The 18,271-nt window shown below is 48.2% G+C and overlaps 1 protein-coding gene across 1 annotated transcript in view; it reads left to right on the top strand.

The window, feature by feature from the left end:
• The first annotated feature begins 10,455 nt into the window (after window positions 1-10,455).
• Window positions 10,456-18,271, top strand: part of ABR (ABR activator of RhoGEF and GTPase) — a 174,024-nt gene continuing 166,208 nt past the window's right edge. Inside the window, exon 1 of the mRNA XM_045889562.3 lies at window positions 10,456-11,702. Within this exon, the coding sequence (XP_045745518.1) occupies window positions 10,655-11,702 (1,048 nt within the window). The 5' untranslated portion in view covers window positions 10,456-10,654. The remainder of the gene's footprint in view (window positions 11,703-18,271) is intronic.

The following is an 18,271-nucleotide window of genomic DNA, read 5'->3' as shown; positions in this document are numbered from 1 at the left end:
TCAGTTCTGGGCCCTATCTGAGTAACAAAATACCTCTAGGCAGTTTTTCTGTTTGTTTTTCCCCTTAGCTCCATGAGAGAAGCCCACCCTTGTGTATCCCATTTTCTTCCCGGAACTCAGGGCTGGAGATCCCCTACCCCCCTCACCCCCACCTCACTGGAGAAGTAGCCTTGATTAACTTGCCCTTTCTCTTTCACCCTCTTCCTGTTTTCCTCTCTCTCTTAGACACAGAAACTAAAGCTTATGACCAGGCCATTTTTCATGTGTTAACCCTTTTAAGCCTTGACACTATCTTATGAAGTTGGTAATACTATGATCCTTATTTTACAGATGAGGGAACTAAGGCAGAGGTCATTAAGTGACTTGTCCGAGGCCACACAGCTAGGAAGGGGCCAGCGTGGTAGTCAAGCCCAGGCTCTCTGGTCCAAAACCGCTGTGCTTTTCTGCTTCTCCAGACTCCACACACCACACGCACACGCTCTCCTGATCCTTCACTGATCCGGACCCAGCTGCTGGAAGCAGGGCGCGATCTGGGCTTCTGGGTTCTGGGCATTGTCTCTCCTGGACTTCACAACGCCCTCTCCTGCTGGGCTCTGCCCATGCCCAGGGGTGACCTGATAGCATCCTCTTGTGATGATCACATAGCCCCAATTGCCCTAACCTCGGCTCCTCCAGATCTGGGCAGGGCTTCTCTAACTCTTCAGTACCCTTTGGTGCTCCCTGTGCATAGGAGCTTGTAAGCGCCTTAGGTGTTAGTCCTCTGTCAGTGACACCACAGAGAGGGCTTGCTGGTACAGGCGGGGACCACCCACCACCAGATGAGGAAACTGAGGGCTAGCGGGGTGACGTGGTCTCCCCAAGACACCAGCTGGCTCACTGCAGCACTGCAAGTCCAGCCCCGGGTCATCTTTCCCACCCAGATGGTGAAACACATCATCATTAGGGTGCAGTGGCCCCTGGCACCAAGTGAGGGTGGGCATGGGGTCTGGCTTTTCTTAGAACATGGTCTTTCCTACGGAAGAGATGTGGACACGGGGCAATGACTGACATCTCTCACTCTGTCTTGGTCTCAGAATGCCTGTAGGGCAGGGATTCCCCGAGGGTGGCGCTCACCCCCAGGTGGGTGGTCCACGAGATGATTTCAGGTGGCACCCCGCTTGTTTATTTTAAGAGTAATGTGCTTATGCTTCTGTGCACTGGGGAAGTATACAAGGAGGCGCCAAATCTATTCATGTGTGTCATGCCTGTATATGACTGCTTAAGAGGGGGCTCCGTAACTAAAAATTCAGTCAGTAAACAGTAGCATGGGGCATTTGTTAATCGGGAAAAACATACTATGCAGATGACCGAAGTTTGGGAAATGCTGTTGTGGAGAATACCAGCAATTTTATAGAGGCTTAAACCAGGGACTTCCCTATAATGACAACACACACCCTCAGCCTCATTAATTACCAAAGAAATGCAAACTCAAATTAGAATGAGATACAGTTTTTCACCTTTGGGATTGGTAAGGGTTATGAAGATCATGCATTCTCACTTTGGCGGCGCATATACTAGATTTAGAACGACCCGGAGGATTGGCATGGTCCCTGGTACAGATGACAAGCAAACTCATGATAAGTCTCCTGTGGGGCTGTTGCACGAGTGATCAGGTTGGTGTTCTTGAGAACAGGAGCTCTTTTTTTGAGATAGCAAGAGGAGAAGAGTAAGTAGAAATTCTGTCATCCAGAATATTAATTGGAAAAGTGACGATAAATTCACTGTGGGGCGACCCGAGCGGGTGGAGGCCGGGGGCGCCAGCAGTGGAAGAATTCACCCCAGGCAGCACAAAGGACACAGAAGTTTATTGAATACAAGGAAGCAGCTGGGCAGGACAGCGAGGGAGAGACTGTCTGCCAGGAGGCAGTGCTGGGGGGCTGTGGCTCGGGTGGGGAGTGAGGAGGTATGGGAATGTGTGGAATTTTCCATTTTTGGTACCGGGACGCGGTCGCAAGGGGCCCGTTGGTGAGCTAGGGCTCGCGGCTGTTGGGAGGCCGCTCGGCGGACGACTGTGTCTGCACTCAGCCCGGCGGTCACCGCCGATAGAGCCTGAGAGGTCTGTCCTCGCGGGTGATCCTTGCTCCCCGCATAGCCCTTCTACCCCACTCGGCTTCCAGGGCTCACACCTGCTGCCTAAAAGCCGCCTCTACATTCATGATGTAGTTTAAATATAAATATTTCCTAGTTTTTTCCACTGAAAAGACCTATAAATAATGACTGATGCAATAGAAATAAACACCTCGAATACCTTAACTGACGTCTCCAAATGCCATTTTCCACTAAAAGGAAACTGGGCTCTTCGGAGAAACGGCTGATTTTATGCCTGGGACAGGAAATACAACAGACAAGATAAGCCTGGAACATCTTGTCAAACAAGAAAACAACAAAGCTATCCAAGACCACTAGACTGAGGTCAAAAAGCCTAGAAAGGCCCCAGCTTGAAGAGGCTCCTGCTGGCCAAAGATGGGACAATTGGAGCATTAGTAAAGACAACAGCGAAAGCAGAACAAAACACATGAGCATATTTAAAGCCCCAAATGAATTATTATACTAAAAACAATTCAAAACAAAATAAAACCTCATTGTCACCTCTAGGACACTAGTAAACCAACCCATTTTATTATTTTTTTAAGATCTTATTTTTAAGTAGTCTCTACACCCAACGTAGGGCTCGAACCCACAACCCTGAGATTAAAAGTTGCATGGTCCACTGACTGAGACAGCCAGGCACCCCTAAACCAACTCATTACTTTATTTATTTATTTTTAAAGATTTTATTTATTTATTTTGACAGAGAGAGAGAGATACAGTGGAGAGGGAACACAAGAAGGGGGAGCGGGAGAGGGAGAAGCAGGCTTCCCGCTAAGCAGAGAGCCCGACATGGGGTTCGATCCCAGGACTCTGGGATCATGACCTGAGCCAAAGGCAGACGCTTAACTGACTGAGCCACCCAGACGCCCCTCATTACTTTAAAAAATTGGGAATAAGGGCTACTAAATGAAGCTACTAAATGAAGAAGGAATGATAGTTTAACACCATTTGCAATCATCAGCAATGGCTGCTAACTTCACAAGAAGAGACATGAACCGAAATGATGACATTTTTCCAAAGAAGACATTCAAATGACCAATAGGCATATGAAAAGGTGCTCAGCATCACTAAGCATTAGGGAAATGCAAATCAAAACCACAACAGAGACATCAGCTCACACCTGTTAGGATGTCTATTATCAAAAAGATAAGAGATAACAAGTGTTGGTAAGGATGTGGAGAAAAGGAAATCCCAAGTGCTGTTGTTAGGAATGTAAACTGGGGCAGCCACTATGGAAAACAGTATGGGTGTTCCTCAAAAAATTAAAAAAAGAATTACCATATGATCCAGTAATCCCACTTCTGGGTATATATCCAAAGTAAATGAAATTACCATCTGGAAGAGATACTTGCCTTCACACGTTTCTTACTAATACGTGCTATAACATGGATGAACCTAGAAAACATTATGTTAAGTGAAATAAGTCAGAAAAGCCCAGAAGAGGGCTAGTGGCTAGTGGGTTGTAGGGAATATAGGGAGTGACTGGTAATGGGCACGGGACTTCTTTTTAGGGTGATGAAAGGATTCTGGAAATAAATAATGGTGATGGTTATACAAGTGAGAAAATATCTAAAAACCACTGAACTCTTCACTTTAAAATGGCAAGATTTATAGCACGTGAATGGTATCTCAATAAAAAATCAAAACAAAAAAATAAAAGCCCATAATGAATCTACAATAAAAAATTACTAGAACTAATGCATATGTTTAGCAAGGTCTCAGGATACAAGGTCAATATACAAAAACCAATTATAAACCTACACACTGAAAACATGAAACATTGCTAAGGGCAATTGAAGAAGACCTTAATGTATGGGGAGATACACCGAGTTCATGGTTTGGAAGACTTAGCATTGTTAAGATGGCAGTTCTCCACAAATGTATCTGCACATTCAGTGAAATCTCAAACACAATCCAAATAGTCTTTTCTGAGAAGTCGACAAGCTGATTTTTAAGATTTATACCAAAAGTCAAAGGACCTAGAAATAGCCAAGACAAACTTTTAAAAGGGCTGTTGGAGGGCTTTCACTACCTGATTCAAGACCTATTATAAAACTGTGGTAACAAAACAGCGATATTGCTGTGAAAATAGACATATACATCAACACACAACAAAATGGAGTCTAGAAATAGATCCACACTTACATGGTCAATTGACTTTTTACAAAGCTGCCAAAGCAATTAGGTACGGAAAAGAGTCCTCTTACTAAATGGAGCTTCAACAATTGGATATTCACATGGAAAGAAAGAGCCTCTGCCCTGACCCTCTATCACACCCCTAAATTAACTAAAAGTGGATTAGAGACTGAAACACTAGCCCTAACACTATTAAGCTTCTAGGAGAAAACATTGGAGAAATCTTTGTGATGTTGGGTTAGGCAAAGATTTCTTTAACAGGACACAAAAAGTGCAAAAAAATTTATAAACTGTAAATTTTATATACATAGATATATACAAACTATACAATTTAATATAAACTGTAAAAAATTAATAAACTCTACTTCATCAAAATTAAAAAAACGTTCACCAAAGAAAAAGGAAAAGGCAAGCCACAGACTAGGAGACAATTATTTGCAAAATAATTACATCCGACAAAAGGCTGGAATAGAGAATATAAAGAACGATTACAACTCAATTATAAGAAGACAAGCATCCAATATAAAATGAACAAAAAGATATGGCCAGACACTTCACGAAGAACACGTATTAATGGCTAACAAGCACATGAAAATATGCTACACATCACTAGTCATCAAAGCAACATAAACTAAAATGGCTAAAATGAAAAGACTGACAATATTAAGTGTTGAAGAGAATGTAGAGCAATGGGACCCTCATACCTTGCTGGTGGTAGCAGAAAATGGTATGACCACTTTTGGAAGCAGAATGGTTTTTTTTCTTTTTTTTTTTAAGATTTTATTAATCTATTTGACAGAGAGAGAAGTAGGCAGAGCGGCAGGCAGGGGGAGAGGGAGAAGCAGGCTCCTTGCTTGGCAGGGAGCCAGACGTGGGACTCGATCCCAGGACCCTGGGATCATGACCTGAGCCGAAGGCAGATGCCCAACCAACTGAGCCACCCAGGCACCTCTTATCAAGTTAAACATACAGTTGTCATACAACCCAACAATCCCATTCCTGTGTGTGTGCTTTTTTTTCCCCTGAGAGAGATGAATATGTATGTCCACACAAAGACAACCCAAATGTCCATCAACTGGAAAATGGATGAACAAATAGGGGTGTTTTCATAGTATGGAATATGACTCAGCAGTAAAAAGGAAGGAATGATCTAAACTTTACCAACTCTCGGGTGCCTGGGTGGCTCAGTTGGTTAAGCGACTGCCTTCGGCTCACGTCATGATCCTGGAGTCCCAGGATCGAGTCCCACATCAGGTTCCCTGCTCATCGGGGAGTCTGCTTCTCCCTCTGACCCTCCCCCCTCTCATGCTCTCTCTCTCTCTCATTCTCTCCCTCAAACAAATAAATAAATAAAATCTTTAAACTTTACCAACTCTCTTAATCTCATCAAACCATAATCCATTTATCTGCAAGATGATGATAATATTTCTGTCACAGCATTTATGATAGAGGTTGAAACTGATAAAGTACATTAAAATGCCTACTCTCAACCCTGGGGGGAAGAGGGAAGGGAGGAATGAAATATAAATACACTTAACATAGATGAGACTCAAAAACATTATGCTAAGTTTCAGCACTCAGCCAAACACCACAAACTGTGGTCATTCATAGAAAACTCCAGAGAAGGCAAAACTATAGTGACAGAAATGACAGAAAACTGGTCATTTGGGACTGGGAGCCAAGAAAAGGGATTGACTGCAAAAGAGCAAGAGGGAACATTTTAGGGGCTCCTGGCTGGCTCAGTCGTAGAGCTTGTGACTCGGGGTTGTGAGTTCGAGTCCTATGTTGGGTATAGAGATCACTTAAAAATAAAAATCTTAAAAAAAAAAAAAAAAGATGGCATAGGGTAGAGGTTCAAGGGTCCAGGTGGAGTCCTAATCATTCATTCATTCATCATTCATCATTCCTCAGCAGACGTGTACTAGGTTCTGGCAGTTTGTCACTAGGTCAGGTACTGTGGCAGTTAAAGGGAGAAGAATTGCCACCAGGCTAGAGCCAGGATTTCCTCAAGGAGCCATGGAATTAATTACAGTGTGGTGTGACCAGTGCTGGAACCAAGGGAAATCCCTCTGCAGGTCAGTATGTCTCACTGGACCCACGGTAGGGAAGGCTTTAGAGAGAAAGTCACAGGGGAGCTGGGCTTTGCTAGGTGAAAAAGGATCTCACCGGGTAGAGGAGGAAGCAGCCTGGCGAAAGAAGACATGAGAGACCAAGGAGTAACTGGGGGAATAATGACACACCTGGCGTGGCTGTCACAGGGGGCCTGGGAGCCAAGAAAAGGGATTGACTGCTGGAGGGTGTCTTCGTGGGGAGAACAGAGATGGAAAGCAGGGAAGGACACAAGGACCTGGGGCAAATAGTTTAGTCAGGAGATTATCCCAGAAAGCGGAAGTGAGAGAGACAGACAAGAAGGGAAAGTCAATAGAGAGTTCATTATGGATTGGTTACCACTGTGAACCACTGGGGCTCATTCCTGTTGGACCACTGAGTCAGAAATGCCCTCCAAAGAAGGAGCCTGGGGCATTTATTAAGCAGCTCTCATTTCTACTGTCCCTGGGATGCCTGTGGGGATATTAACATCCCCCTTAGAAGCTTCCATCTGGGATGCCCTTGAGAGCCTTGAAACTTTGGGAAAAAAAAAAAAACCAGGGCAGAAAGTGGGAGAATCGTAGGGGTGGGGGTGCTTGAGGTGAGACCACAGCAGCCCATTGGAAGGGTCCGCTGCAGCTGCAGCAGAAATCTAAGATGGACCAAAGGGAGATGGCATGGGACCCAAAAGCTCATAGGGAGACTCAGATTAAGGGACTGAATGGGTGCAGCCAGTGGAAGAAAAAATTCAAGAAATGGGGTTGGAAAAGTAGGCTGAGGGTCAGAGGATCCGTTGTGAAGAGTCTTATATGCCAGGTTACAAAGTTTAAACTTTATTTGCCAGACCCTGGCACCTAACAGGTGCTCAATAAATATAGTTCTTAAAAGATTTATTTATTTATTTATTTATTTATTTATTTATTTATTTATTTATTTTAGAGTGAGTGGGTAGGTGGGGTAGGGGGCAGAGTAGAGGAGAGAGAGTCTTAAGCAGACTCCCCCCCCGAATGCGGAGCCCCATGCTGGGCTCTATCTCACGACCCCAAGATCATGACTTAAGCTGAAACCAAGAGTTGGATGCTTAACGAAGTGTATCACCCAGATGCCCCTACAGGGGCTCAGTAGATATTTATTGAATGAATGAATGCTAATGACAGATGCACCTGGACCAAACCCTTGCAAATCTACTGGGCTTTAGAATCCAGTAGATTAGCTGTGTGACTTCTAACCTCTTTGATCTTCTATTTCTCTCTCTCTTTCTCTTTCTGAAGTAGCAACAATAATACCTTTTTATGGGGTTGTTGTGAGGAATTAGATGAGATCAAAGATGTATGGCAACTAGAAGTATGGATTCAATAAATGTCAGCCACTCTACCCCTGCCCCCATGATGACCCAAAGTCAAGTAATAAAGCTGAACTATCCACCAGCTAGAGACAATGAAGGTTGCTCCTGGGATCTGTTTACAGAAGATGTATGCTGGCATTTCCAGCTATATTAGTCCTCGTGGAAAAAATTAGTGGTATTAGTAACAACTTCCTTGGACCAAAAGGGAATCATGCTGCTGTTTTAATTAAAGGACAGAGTTGAAACTATCCTCCTAGGGAATTTACAAATTCAGAAATTGATGTTTGTAGTAACTTACAGGGTTTTTTTTTTTTTTCCTTTGTGCATTTAAATGTACATATCGAAACATCTTCCAATCAATATGCTGTTGACTAGGGTCATCCATCCTTGCTGTGCTGCATTTCTCTCCCATTCTGAAATTTGACTTGTGGACTCTGAAATATGCTTGTGGACTCCATTTGATGGAATACCCCTGCCCTGGCTCTCAGTAGGCATTGGGAGCTCCTCAGTCCTTCCCAGTAGACAGAAGAGATTGTGGCAGCCTCTGGGGAGGCAGGGAGAGACTATGAAGCTAAGGTGGGAGAGAAAGCAGCTTGAGGAACTAGGTGAAGGACTGAGAAATCACACAAACTGGGGAATACTCAATTAATGTATTTTAAAACTTATCCATTCCTTCAGTTTGGCACAAGACAAACACTATGATGAGTCATGCCACTAGCACACCAATTTTTTTTTTTTTTAAGAGAGAGAGAGAAAGAAGAAAGGATATTGGGAAAATGAGTAAACACAGACTTTGTCAGGAAGAAAATTCCAGAGTTGAGAAGCCTCTGTGGGAAGCACATCTGCTCCTAGTCTGGAGTGATTCACAACTGGAGAAGCTGAGCAGGAGCTACAAGGTGGAGATTCATTCAGCTGCCTGCTCATTCATTCATGCATTCATTTCTTTCATTCAACAATGATCAGTTATCTCTCTACCACTCTCTGCAAGAAGCAGCAAGAATACAAAAGTGGAAAAGACACAAACCCTACCCTTGAGGTCTCTAAAAGTAGAGGAAACAAAAAATATCACTAATAGTTATAATAAATTGGAGCAAAGGCAAAGATAAAGACATGGAGGAGATGCAGTGGTGGCACAAACCCAGAAATGTCTCCTCAGAGGTGGGGATCCCTTAGCTGAGTCTTAAAGGCGTTGGAATGCCCTAGGCAGCAGGGAATTATGCCTGTGTGTAGGGATGGGAGTAGGAGGAAAAGTCACTCGTAAAGAGGGAGACGTCTTTGAGGACAGAGTGGAGTTGACAATTCTATAGCATAGGAGGAAGGCAGAGAGGTGGGCTGGGACTATGTGTGGGAGGACCTCCTGTGTGCAGAGTCTAGGCACCCGCCTGTCAGTAATGAGGAGCCACTGGAGGATTTTGAGTAAAAGCATGGCACTATCTCATTCATGGCTAAAAAATATCTTCCTGGTATCTTAGCAATAGCCAGCCTTGAAGGATGGGCTGAAAGGGATTGAAGAGTGGGAGTAGGATAGCTTGTTCAGACAGTTCAGGTGAGAGGCAAGTGGCAGGTGGCTAGAGGGAAAGGGTTGCTGAGCTTATCTAGGCCACAAAGGGCAGGACGAATTTCCAGCTGCCAAGTCACTAGTCTCTTAGAATATCAATTTCCTCATCCTTAAAATGAAGGAAACGTGAATCACCAATAAGGTCCCCCGTTGCAGCAAGCACGAGACAGTTTTTCAGGACCTTGCTCTGCAGACACTGGGGCCTCACCGGAAACCCTGGAAAGAGGAAGGGCAAAGTGCTCTGCAGCCACGTGCAGAGGGGAAAAGAAGCGGGAGCCCCCCATCCACTCCACCGCGAGTGCCCAGGCACCTGTCCCTAGCCCCTCCTTTCTATTCCTCCCTAGGGGAAGTGTGTGAGGCCACAAAGAGGAGGTGAAATGGAGGGCCTTCTTAGATGCCCAAGTGTCTAAGGCTCCTGCTGCCATGGTTTGATTCGGTCAGGCGGGAGTACTCTCAGCTTTGAAGTCACAGGGGCCTCTAGCAGAGCCACTTGGAGCTTTTAACCCTTGCCCATTTCTCCCCTGGAAAAGCTCTAAGGGAGCATTGGAGAGAGTGCTTTAAAGGGACTCGCAAAAACCAAAGTTCACTCCCCGGTTTTGGTTTAAACAGCTCTGTGATCTCGGACACGTTAGTTCAAGGCGCTCAATAAATCCTGGGTAGGGGTAACCCCGTCGGTCGGTAGACCGCCCCCTTTGACACCTGCCCTCGCAGCCGCGCCACCTCGCCTTCCCCCCCCCTTCTCCTTCCCCGTCCAAGGCGCCGCGCGGGCTCTGGGCAGACGAGGCTGCGGAGAGCCGGGCGGCGGGAGGTTGGCTGGGAGCCCGGGGCGCCGCCGCGCGCTCCCTCCCCGGGGCTCCCGCCTCCCCCGGCCGCGCGGCCCCGCGCTCGGATGCAGGGAGCCGGCGCGGACAGCGCGCGGCTGCGGGAGCGGCGCCGCCGAGGCGGCGGGGAAGGTGCGAGCCCGGCCTACAGCGGTCAGCTCCGCGCGTCGCGGGCGCTGCCCCGGGGCGCGCCGGCGGGGTCCCGGCCGGGCGCCACCGAGGCTCCGCCCCCGCCGCGGCTCGCCCGCGGCCCCCAGCCCGCGAGGCGCCCGGTCCGGCGGCAGGAGGTGCAGACCGCCGGCTCGGCGCGTCCGGCCCAGGGCGGGCCCAGGGCCCCCAGACGCCCGCCTCCGCCGCGGGTGGCCGCTTACGTCAGGGAGGCGAAACCCAGAAGAAGGGGGAAAAAGGCACAAGGGCGGAAGGGGAAAAACTTTTATTTTTTTTCCTATTTTCTTCTGGGGCTGAAGTGAAGGGCAGGCGACTGCGCCAGCGCGGGCTTCCGGGGAAAGCCCGGCGCGACCCCAGCCGGGGGCGCGCGGCAGAGCCGGGCCCGGGAGGCCCGAAGGGGCGGCCGCCATGTGGGACCCTCAGGACTTCGAGCGCCACTGGCAGGCCGAGTTCCCCGGGGAGGAGGCGCCAGTCATGCGGCTGGACTCGGTGCTGGACATGGAGCGGGAGCTGGAGCGCTGCAAACTCAACCTGAAGCGGCTGCAACAGGTGTTGGCTGAGGAGAAGTTCAAAGTCTCCTACCTGCAGGCGGCCCTGGCCGGGGAGAAGCGGGACCTCGGCTGCGGGCGCTTGGAGGGCGGAGACGGCGACAGCCCGGGAGCTTGGGCAGAGGAGCCGGCGCCGGCCGGGCGGGAGCGGGCGCCGCCACCGCGCGAGAAGGAGGTCGCGGCGGGCGGCGGCGGAGACCCCCCAGGCCCCAGTGGGTCGACCCCGGGGGTGGCCGCGAAGGCCGAGACTCCTCCCTCCGCGTGCCGGGACCTTCCCACCTGGCCCGGGCCGGCGGGGGCCGGGGGCGCGGTGCGCAGCTTGACCGCCGCCATCCACCAGCAGCTGCTGCAGCCTCGCCTCCTCTTAAGGCCCCAGGAGGACCACGCGCCCCCCGGCCACGATGACACAGCCCCCAGCGCCCAGGGAGAGGAGTCGTCCTCCGGGACCCAAGCGGGGCGGGGCTCGGAGGAGGGAGAGCCGGACGCCTCGGTCGCAGATGATGGGGACAACAGCAGTGACCACGACTTCGAGATGGTGGATTTGAACGAGAAATTCGTCCTCGGCCACTTACTCGTGGCCCCCTGCCGGCTCGGGGCCCGCGATGAGGCCGAAAAGCCGGCGCGGGCGGGCAGCCCCCATCGCTGGATGCACCTGATCCCCGGGGGCTGGCGGCCCCAGCTCCGGAGCCGCGACCTGGAGCAGCTGGAGGCGGAGGCCAAGGACGGGCGGAGCTCGCCCCTGGCGGCGGAGGAGCACCCCCGGCGCGGGGCTCGCGAGCACCTCCCCCCGTGGCGGCGCAAGAGGTTCCTGCGGGTGCCGGAGCGGGACTCGCCCAGCCACAGCTCTCCCGAGAGGGGCAGTGACTGCAGCCACAACAGCTCGGACCACGAGGACGGCTTCTCTGCAGGTAGGCGCACCCTCGCGCATCCCGGGGGCTCCTGGCCCCTTCCTGCACCCCTTCCTGGCACACCTTGTTGGTCCTGTTTAACCTCAGGCGCTTGGGAAGGAGGGAGATAAAATTTATCTGTTTAGCTTGAAACCACTTGTAGAACTGGAAGAGAAAAAAAAAAAAAAAGATTGTGCAACATGATTTCGCCTTGGGCGAGTTTGTGAAAATAAGCAGTTTGGCGATGCCAGGGGGTAATGGAATGGTGTGCTTGGCTACGCCACGGGAGACATCTTTCACTTCGGGCCTCAGCCCTTATGCTCTGACTATGGTAACATCACCGCCCGCCCTCCCTCCCTCCAACTCATCTTCCACAGGTCGGTCAGATTCCTTTGCACCACAGGATAGTACCTTTCTCTACACAAAATACAGTGGCTCCCCATTTCCCCCAGATTCCTTGATGTGAAAGTTTAAATCTTGCACGTAATTCTCTGAACTTCTCCCTCATCTTTCCCAGCCTCTGTCTTGTGTTCTGGCCAAACTGAAACATCCTGTCACTCAGGGAAAGGTACATAATCCTCACTGCCCCCTCCCTTTGCTGGCTGCCCCCTTCCTAGAAGGCTGCACCTGATCTGTCAGCTTCCAGGGGCCTGAGTGGGAAGGGGAGGGCATAGAATCATAGTTTTCAAGCTGGCCTGGTGCCCAGAGATCATGTCTTGTGCAATATCTTCCTTTGACAAAGGAGAAAGCTGAAGCTCAGAAAGATTAAGTGCTTGTTGAAGTGAGTTGAGAGCCCCACTTGGGGCTTCTGTCATTTGTTGTTTCCCCTGACATCTGCCCTCTATTTTGAGGACAGGACCTGGTCCTAGCCATCTTTGAATCCCCTTGTGGCAGTCAGTATGGTGCCTTGCGCATAGTAAGTGCTCACTAAATATTTCTTGAATAAATGGATGACTGCGTGGAACTGCATGTCTCCCAGCCACCCAGCTCCTCATAGGTCAGGGAGTGGGAATGGGGCTGAGGAGGAAAGGACAGATAGGGATGTGAGGATGGCCTGTGACTGCTCCTTTGCTGCCCCTGGAACCGTCAGAATCTCCTCAGTCCTAGGGAAAGCATAAATTGATGTCTGGCTGGGTCAAATCGTGATCAGGAACTTAAGATGCCTTCCTGCTCGGTGAAAGAGGAAAAAAAAAAAAAAAAGAAAGAAATCACTGATGCTGGGATTGTTCCAAAATCTCCATTATTAGATCTTATCTGGGTGAGTTTGCATTTGAATGAAAAACTGTCCACTTTGCTAAAAGCACATTTGGAAGGTCCATCAAGTCATCTGTTGTGATCAATTACACTTATTCATTAGCAGAGACTGGCTGCTTTTCCCATAGGTAATGCTTTTGCTGCCCATGCTAGTAACATTTTTATGTGCCCCTTTAACTTAAGGGAAGAGTCTGAAGATTTCACTCTAGTGCCAAGTTCCAAATACTGAGTGGCAGCTACCCAAGTGGCCCAGTGCTGCTTCAGAGCTGGCTCCAATCCCATCTTCCCAGAGACCCACATCAATCACCCCTTCAGGTATGCCCAATGCACTGGATTTTCCCCAGGGAGTTATTTTTATTTCTGTGCGCCCGTCTCTTCTCTCCCTAAGGGCATTCTAGCACAAAGAGCATCTTGATGCAGATTAGGAATTAGCATTCCCTCTGGCCTCACGAATTACAAAAGGTGCCTGCTCTGGGTGGACCAATGATAAAAAGATTCTCATCCCTCTGGATTAAAGACTCTGGCCCAGTCACATGTCTGGCATTTCTGTGGCTTTGGCTAGTGGTGCCTGGGCTGTATTTTAGGCCTCACTCCGGGACCCCGCTGCAGGGCAGGCTTGTGGATAGAACCCCCTGGACAGCTGTTGTCGGGGCCCTGCCTCCAAAGCCTCCCCATGAGGAAGTGGCTGGAGCGGACATGCACATGCATACCTGCATGCACACACGTACGTGCACGCCTACACGCGTATACACATGTGCACCCAATCACGTACATGCGTGCATGTGCACACGGTCTTGGAGAAAGAGTCGTCAGACATACAGAAAGTCACTAGAGTGGATGGACTAAGGGCAGGGCTTTTCACCCTGTGGGTGGCAGCCCACTGAAATCAGTGTAGTGGGGAATGAAAGCATCGAGAGGCTTTCCTCAGCAACTCTTGGCCATCGTGCTTTATTTTTCTCCATAGCACTCACCAGATTACCGCTTCAGATGCTACAATTTTGCATGTTGATCTTATTCACTCTATGCAGTAAAATGCAAGGTCCAAGAGGGCAAGGATTTTTATCTTTTTCATCCACTGACATAGCCCCAAAGCCTAGAACAGTGTCTAACACATATTAGGTATTCCATAAATATTTGTTGAGTGATATATTTTTTTAAAGATTTTATTTGTTTATTTTTGAGAGAGAGAGAAAAAGCACAACGGGGGGGGGGGGGCCAGAGGGAGAAGTAGACTCCCTACTGAGCAGGGAGCCCCATGCAGGGCTCAATCCCAGGACCCTGAGCTTGTGACCTAAGCTGAAGGCAGATGCTTAACCGACTGAGCCACCAGGTGCCCAAGTGATATATTTTTTAATAGGATGGAATAGAAGAGAAAACATGGGAGTGAATGGTTGCCCGTTGTAATGGTGAGTATTTTCTGTTTTAAAACTTTGTTTCATTTATGTATAAATGTGTGAGTGTATATTGGGTCCTGATGTAGAATCTATTTCTTGCTGTGGATTGGACAAAAAGGTTTGAAAATGCTGATAAAGACTTTGGGCTTTGTAGCTAGACTGCTCATGTGAACTTGGAAGAAGTTATTTGAATTTTCTGTGTCTCGGTTTCCTCATCTGTAAAATGAGACTAATAAGCACTGCTTACATCATACCGTTGATAGGAGTAATAAATGGGATTTTGTTTCTAAAGGGCTTTGAACACGTCTTGACACGTAGTAGGTACCCACAGTGTTAACTAACCATGACTACAGGTCATTTTCTTTGAGTTGATGCTTCAAAGATTCTCATTCCCAGACCATTCCGAATCACAGGTGGTTTGGTTTTCTATGAGGCATGTGTTGTTTTCCTAGCTTGGCTCTGGCTCTTTCTAGAAACTTCCAGGAGCAGGGCAGGACCCAGGGCCAAGTCTTGGCTCATGACGCTCTCTTTCTGGCTTGGCCCTCATGTTTCTCCTTCACTGGCAATCATGCCCATTATTTGTATTCAGAGATCCTCAACTGAAGGTTGGGTTTCATCGGGCCATTCAGTCTCAAGGTCTTAAGGAGAGAGAGCCACGTGAGAGGCACATAAAAAGGCCCAGAGGGAGAGATGCCCCCCTCTTTGGAAAAGGTCTATTTTCTCTTATGAGAGGTAGATTCCCATCCAAAGACACATTTGGATCTGTTTCTACCCATAGTAGCCAACCCTGAGTATAAGTTAGAATGCCAGTTCTTTTTTTTTTAATCTTTTTTTTTTAAAGATTTTATTTATTTGACAGAGAGAGAGCGCGCGCGCACAAGAGAGAGCACAAGCAACAGGAGCAGCAGAGGGAGAGGGAGAGGGAGAAGCAGGCTCTCCACTGAGCAGGGAGTCCAACTCGGGGCTCGATCCCAGGACCCTGGGATCATGACCTGAGCCGAAGGCAGACAAAATCGACTGAGCCACCCAGGCGCCCCTGTGTGCATTATTATGATTTGCTTCATTGCTGAAGTCCCCAGCAGACCCCTGTCCATCTGCTGCTGGGGTTAACCCTCAGGGCTGCTACCCATCCATGGGGCTCCTGGGTGGACTTGGCCTCACAGGGGAGCAGACCACCTGCTGTATTTTAGATCTCCCCTCTTCAGCAGGGCACTCTTGGGCAGACACAACTGCATGTCCACATGCGGAGGCCACGTGGTGACATGCTTCCTTACCCCTCCTGCCATAGAGGTTGGTCGACATTTCCTTCTCAGGACTTCTGCCTCTCTTCTGGAGCCTGTGGCCTCCCCTGTGCCACATCTGTACTCCTTTTGCACCAAAGTACACTCTTCTAGCAAAGCCCAAAGGTGGCTTTTCAGCGTCAGGCATCCTCTTGACTGGCAAACAATTCATCTGATATTCTGGTTGTAGTTCGGATGACAAAGTAAATATCATTAGTATTTTAAATTGGCAGCATTTTCTTCTTGCCTTAAACTCTGCTCTGTGAAGGGCAAGTGGTCTCTGTTTTGGCTGGCCCTTGAAATCCTTCATTTGTTCATTCATCTGTTCCACTCAACAAGAATTTATCAAGGTCTTACTTCATGCCAGGTCTCTGTTAAGGCCCAAGACTGCAAAAGTCGGTGACCTGCCTTTATGGTTCTCACTAACTCTTTGGCTCCTGGGGTAGATAAAGAAACAGCTTTCCATCAGGTAACTTGGTACATCCTAAAATGAATGACTAAGGACTGTTCATCTGGATCTTAGTGACATTCAAGAGTCTAGAAGAGGAAGAGATCTTAGAGTACATCTACTCCTGCCCCTCTCCAGACAGAGCCCCTGAGACCTAAAAGTAACCTCAAGGTCACACGCTTATGACCCTCAAGGCTGGGCTCATGAGCCAGGACGAGGCTCTTTCCATTGTCCTGTGGCCTTTTCTTTCTTAGAATTTGAAGCAGAGGACTCTAAAGACATAAGTTCTGTCAAAGTCATGGTGACAGGAACAGTAGACCACCTCCTTTAGCCTCCTAGCCATCTCAGGGGGTGGAAATTACTAGTGCTATTTTATAAGTAAGGCACTGAAGCTAGGAGAGGTAAAGAAATGTACCCAGAGTCAAACAGCTCGTGATGGAATCAGCTTGAACTCAGGGCAGTCTTAACAAAAAATCACACTCTTTAACTTCCAACATGTAGTGCTGTCCTCAGCCAGCTCTAGAATTCTAGATTTCTGAACTTGGGAGACCCTGCCATCAGATTCTGCCAGGCTGCCAAAGGAGATTTTTTTATTTTTAATCTGCATGTGCAGTGCACTTCCTATTAGGTACTCATGTTACCTAAATCATTTGTAACCGGATGGGTTTTTTCCCCCTTCCCTCGAGTGACTGATGAGATTTTAGCTCCAGGAAGAATTCCTTGTGTTCAGTGGTTGTATCTGAATAACTTAATTCAAAGTATTGAGTTTTTGGCCTTAGCTGTGATAGAGTTTTTTTTTTTTCCATTCCCTGGTGCGGAGAGATATTAAAACACTCTCTGAGACACATGAGCCGCTGGTTGGCTATGATTCATTTATCACTGGAGTTGACATTTTGTCATTGTTTGCTTGGTTTCTCAATGCTTACTTCCATCCGCCCCTCACCCCCACCATCTTAGCACTATCTACACCTCAGGAGCACTCGACCAGCCAGCCAGGGAGTATGGGTGGGTTTGTTTAACAAGTCCTTCCTCCTCTACACATAGTAAACACAACCAAGACTCAAAACTTTTCTTTTACTCATCTATTTGTTTTTCTTCTGGTTAAGAGAGTATTCACAAAAACAATTGACTCTATACTTGGTTCTGGGTCTTTATGTTTGAAAATCAGGATCTTGACCAATTTTCCTGGCTATGAAAAAATGGGACAAACAAATTCTAATCTGACAAATGGAGTTGTTGGGAGCCAGCTTACAGGGTTGTGAGGCTTACATTGGGTAAGTTACTGACTCTCTCTAAGCCCCAGGTTCCTTGTCTGCCAGATGCAGGTAATGATAGGACTATGTCATAGACGTGTCATGAAGCATAAATGAGGTAAGTGTGTGGAGAGTGCATAGCCCAGGGCCAGGCACATAAGCATTTAATAAAGCTTGGTGGTGGTGTTATTGTTCTAAGTCCAGGCCACAGCTCATACTCCTGTCTCTTCATGTAATGAAGTTCCCCCAGCCTCTTCTTCTGCCTCTTTCTCCCTCCAGGTCCACAGGTGTTTCGCTCCTTTGGAGGGAGACAGCTTTCTTCTTCCTTTTTTTCTTTCTTTTTTTAAAGATTTATCTATTTATTTTGGAGAGAAAGAGGGAGAGCGTGCGTGTGGGGAGGGGCAGAGGGATCGGGAAAGGGAGAGAAGCAGACTCCCTGGTGAGCACAGAGCCTGCCATGCCATGGGGCTCCATCTCACAACCCCGAGATCATGACCCGAGCTGGAACCAAGAGTTGGATGCCCAACCGACTGAGCTCCCCAGGCACCCCAAGCTTTCTTATTGCTTTGTGGTCCCTGGTCCTTCCCCAGTCAATCCCTGTTTTCCCTGACATCTACAAAACCATCATCTGGCTTCTCTTTATTTCCTACTCTCTACCCACTTGATTTCAGCCAGGGCTCATTCCTGCCAGTGTCTTCCCCTTTGCTCTTTCTGGCATTTGAGATGCCCTTCCATCCCCACCCACCTTTCCTTTAAAGCCTGGCTTTTCCGTGGAAACTTGTGTTAGTTAAGATACGGGTTTGCTGCATATGACAAAACCCACAAAAATAGTTTAAGCAAAATAGAGGTTTATTTCCCTTTCAAGTAAAAGAATGCCAGAAGCAAGCAGTCCAGGGAGAGTATGGTGACTCCATGATCATCAGGAATTTGGGCTTTTTTGTATTCATGCTTTTCTCTCTCA

This window comes from Mirounga angustirostris, unplaced genomic scaffold, assembly GCF_029215605.1.
Source record: "Mirounga angustirostris isolate CCGP_5_RB_7025 unplaced genomic scaffold, mMirAng1.0.hap1 SCAF_17, whole genome shotgun sequence".
In the NCBI taxonomy this organism is placed as follows: Eukaryota; Metazoa; Chordata; class Mammalia; order Carnivora; family Phocidae; genus Mirounga; species Mirounga angustirostris.
This window is presented reverse-complemented; position numbering and strand designations above follow the sequence as displayed.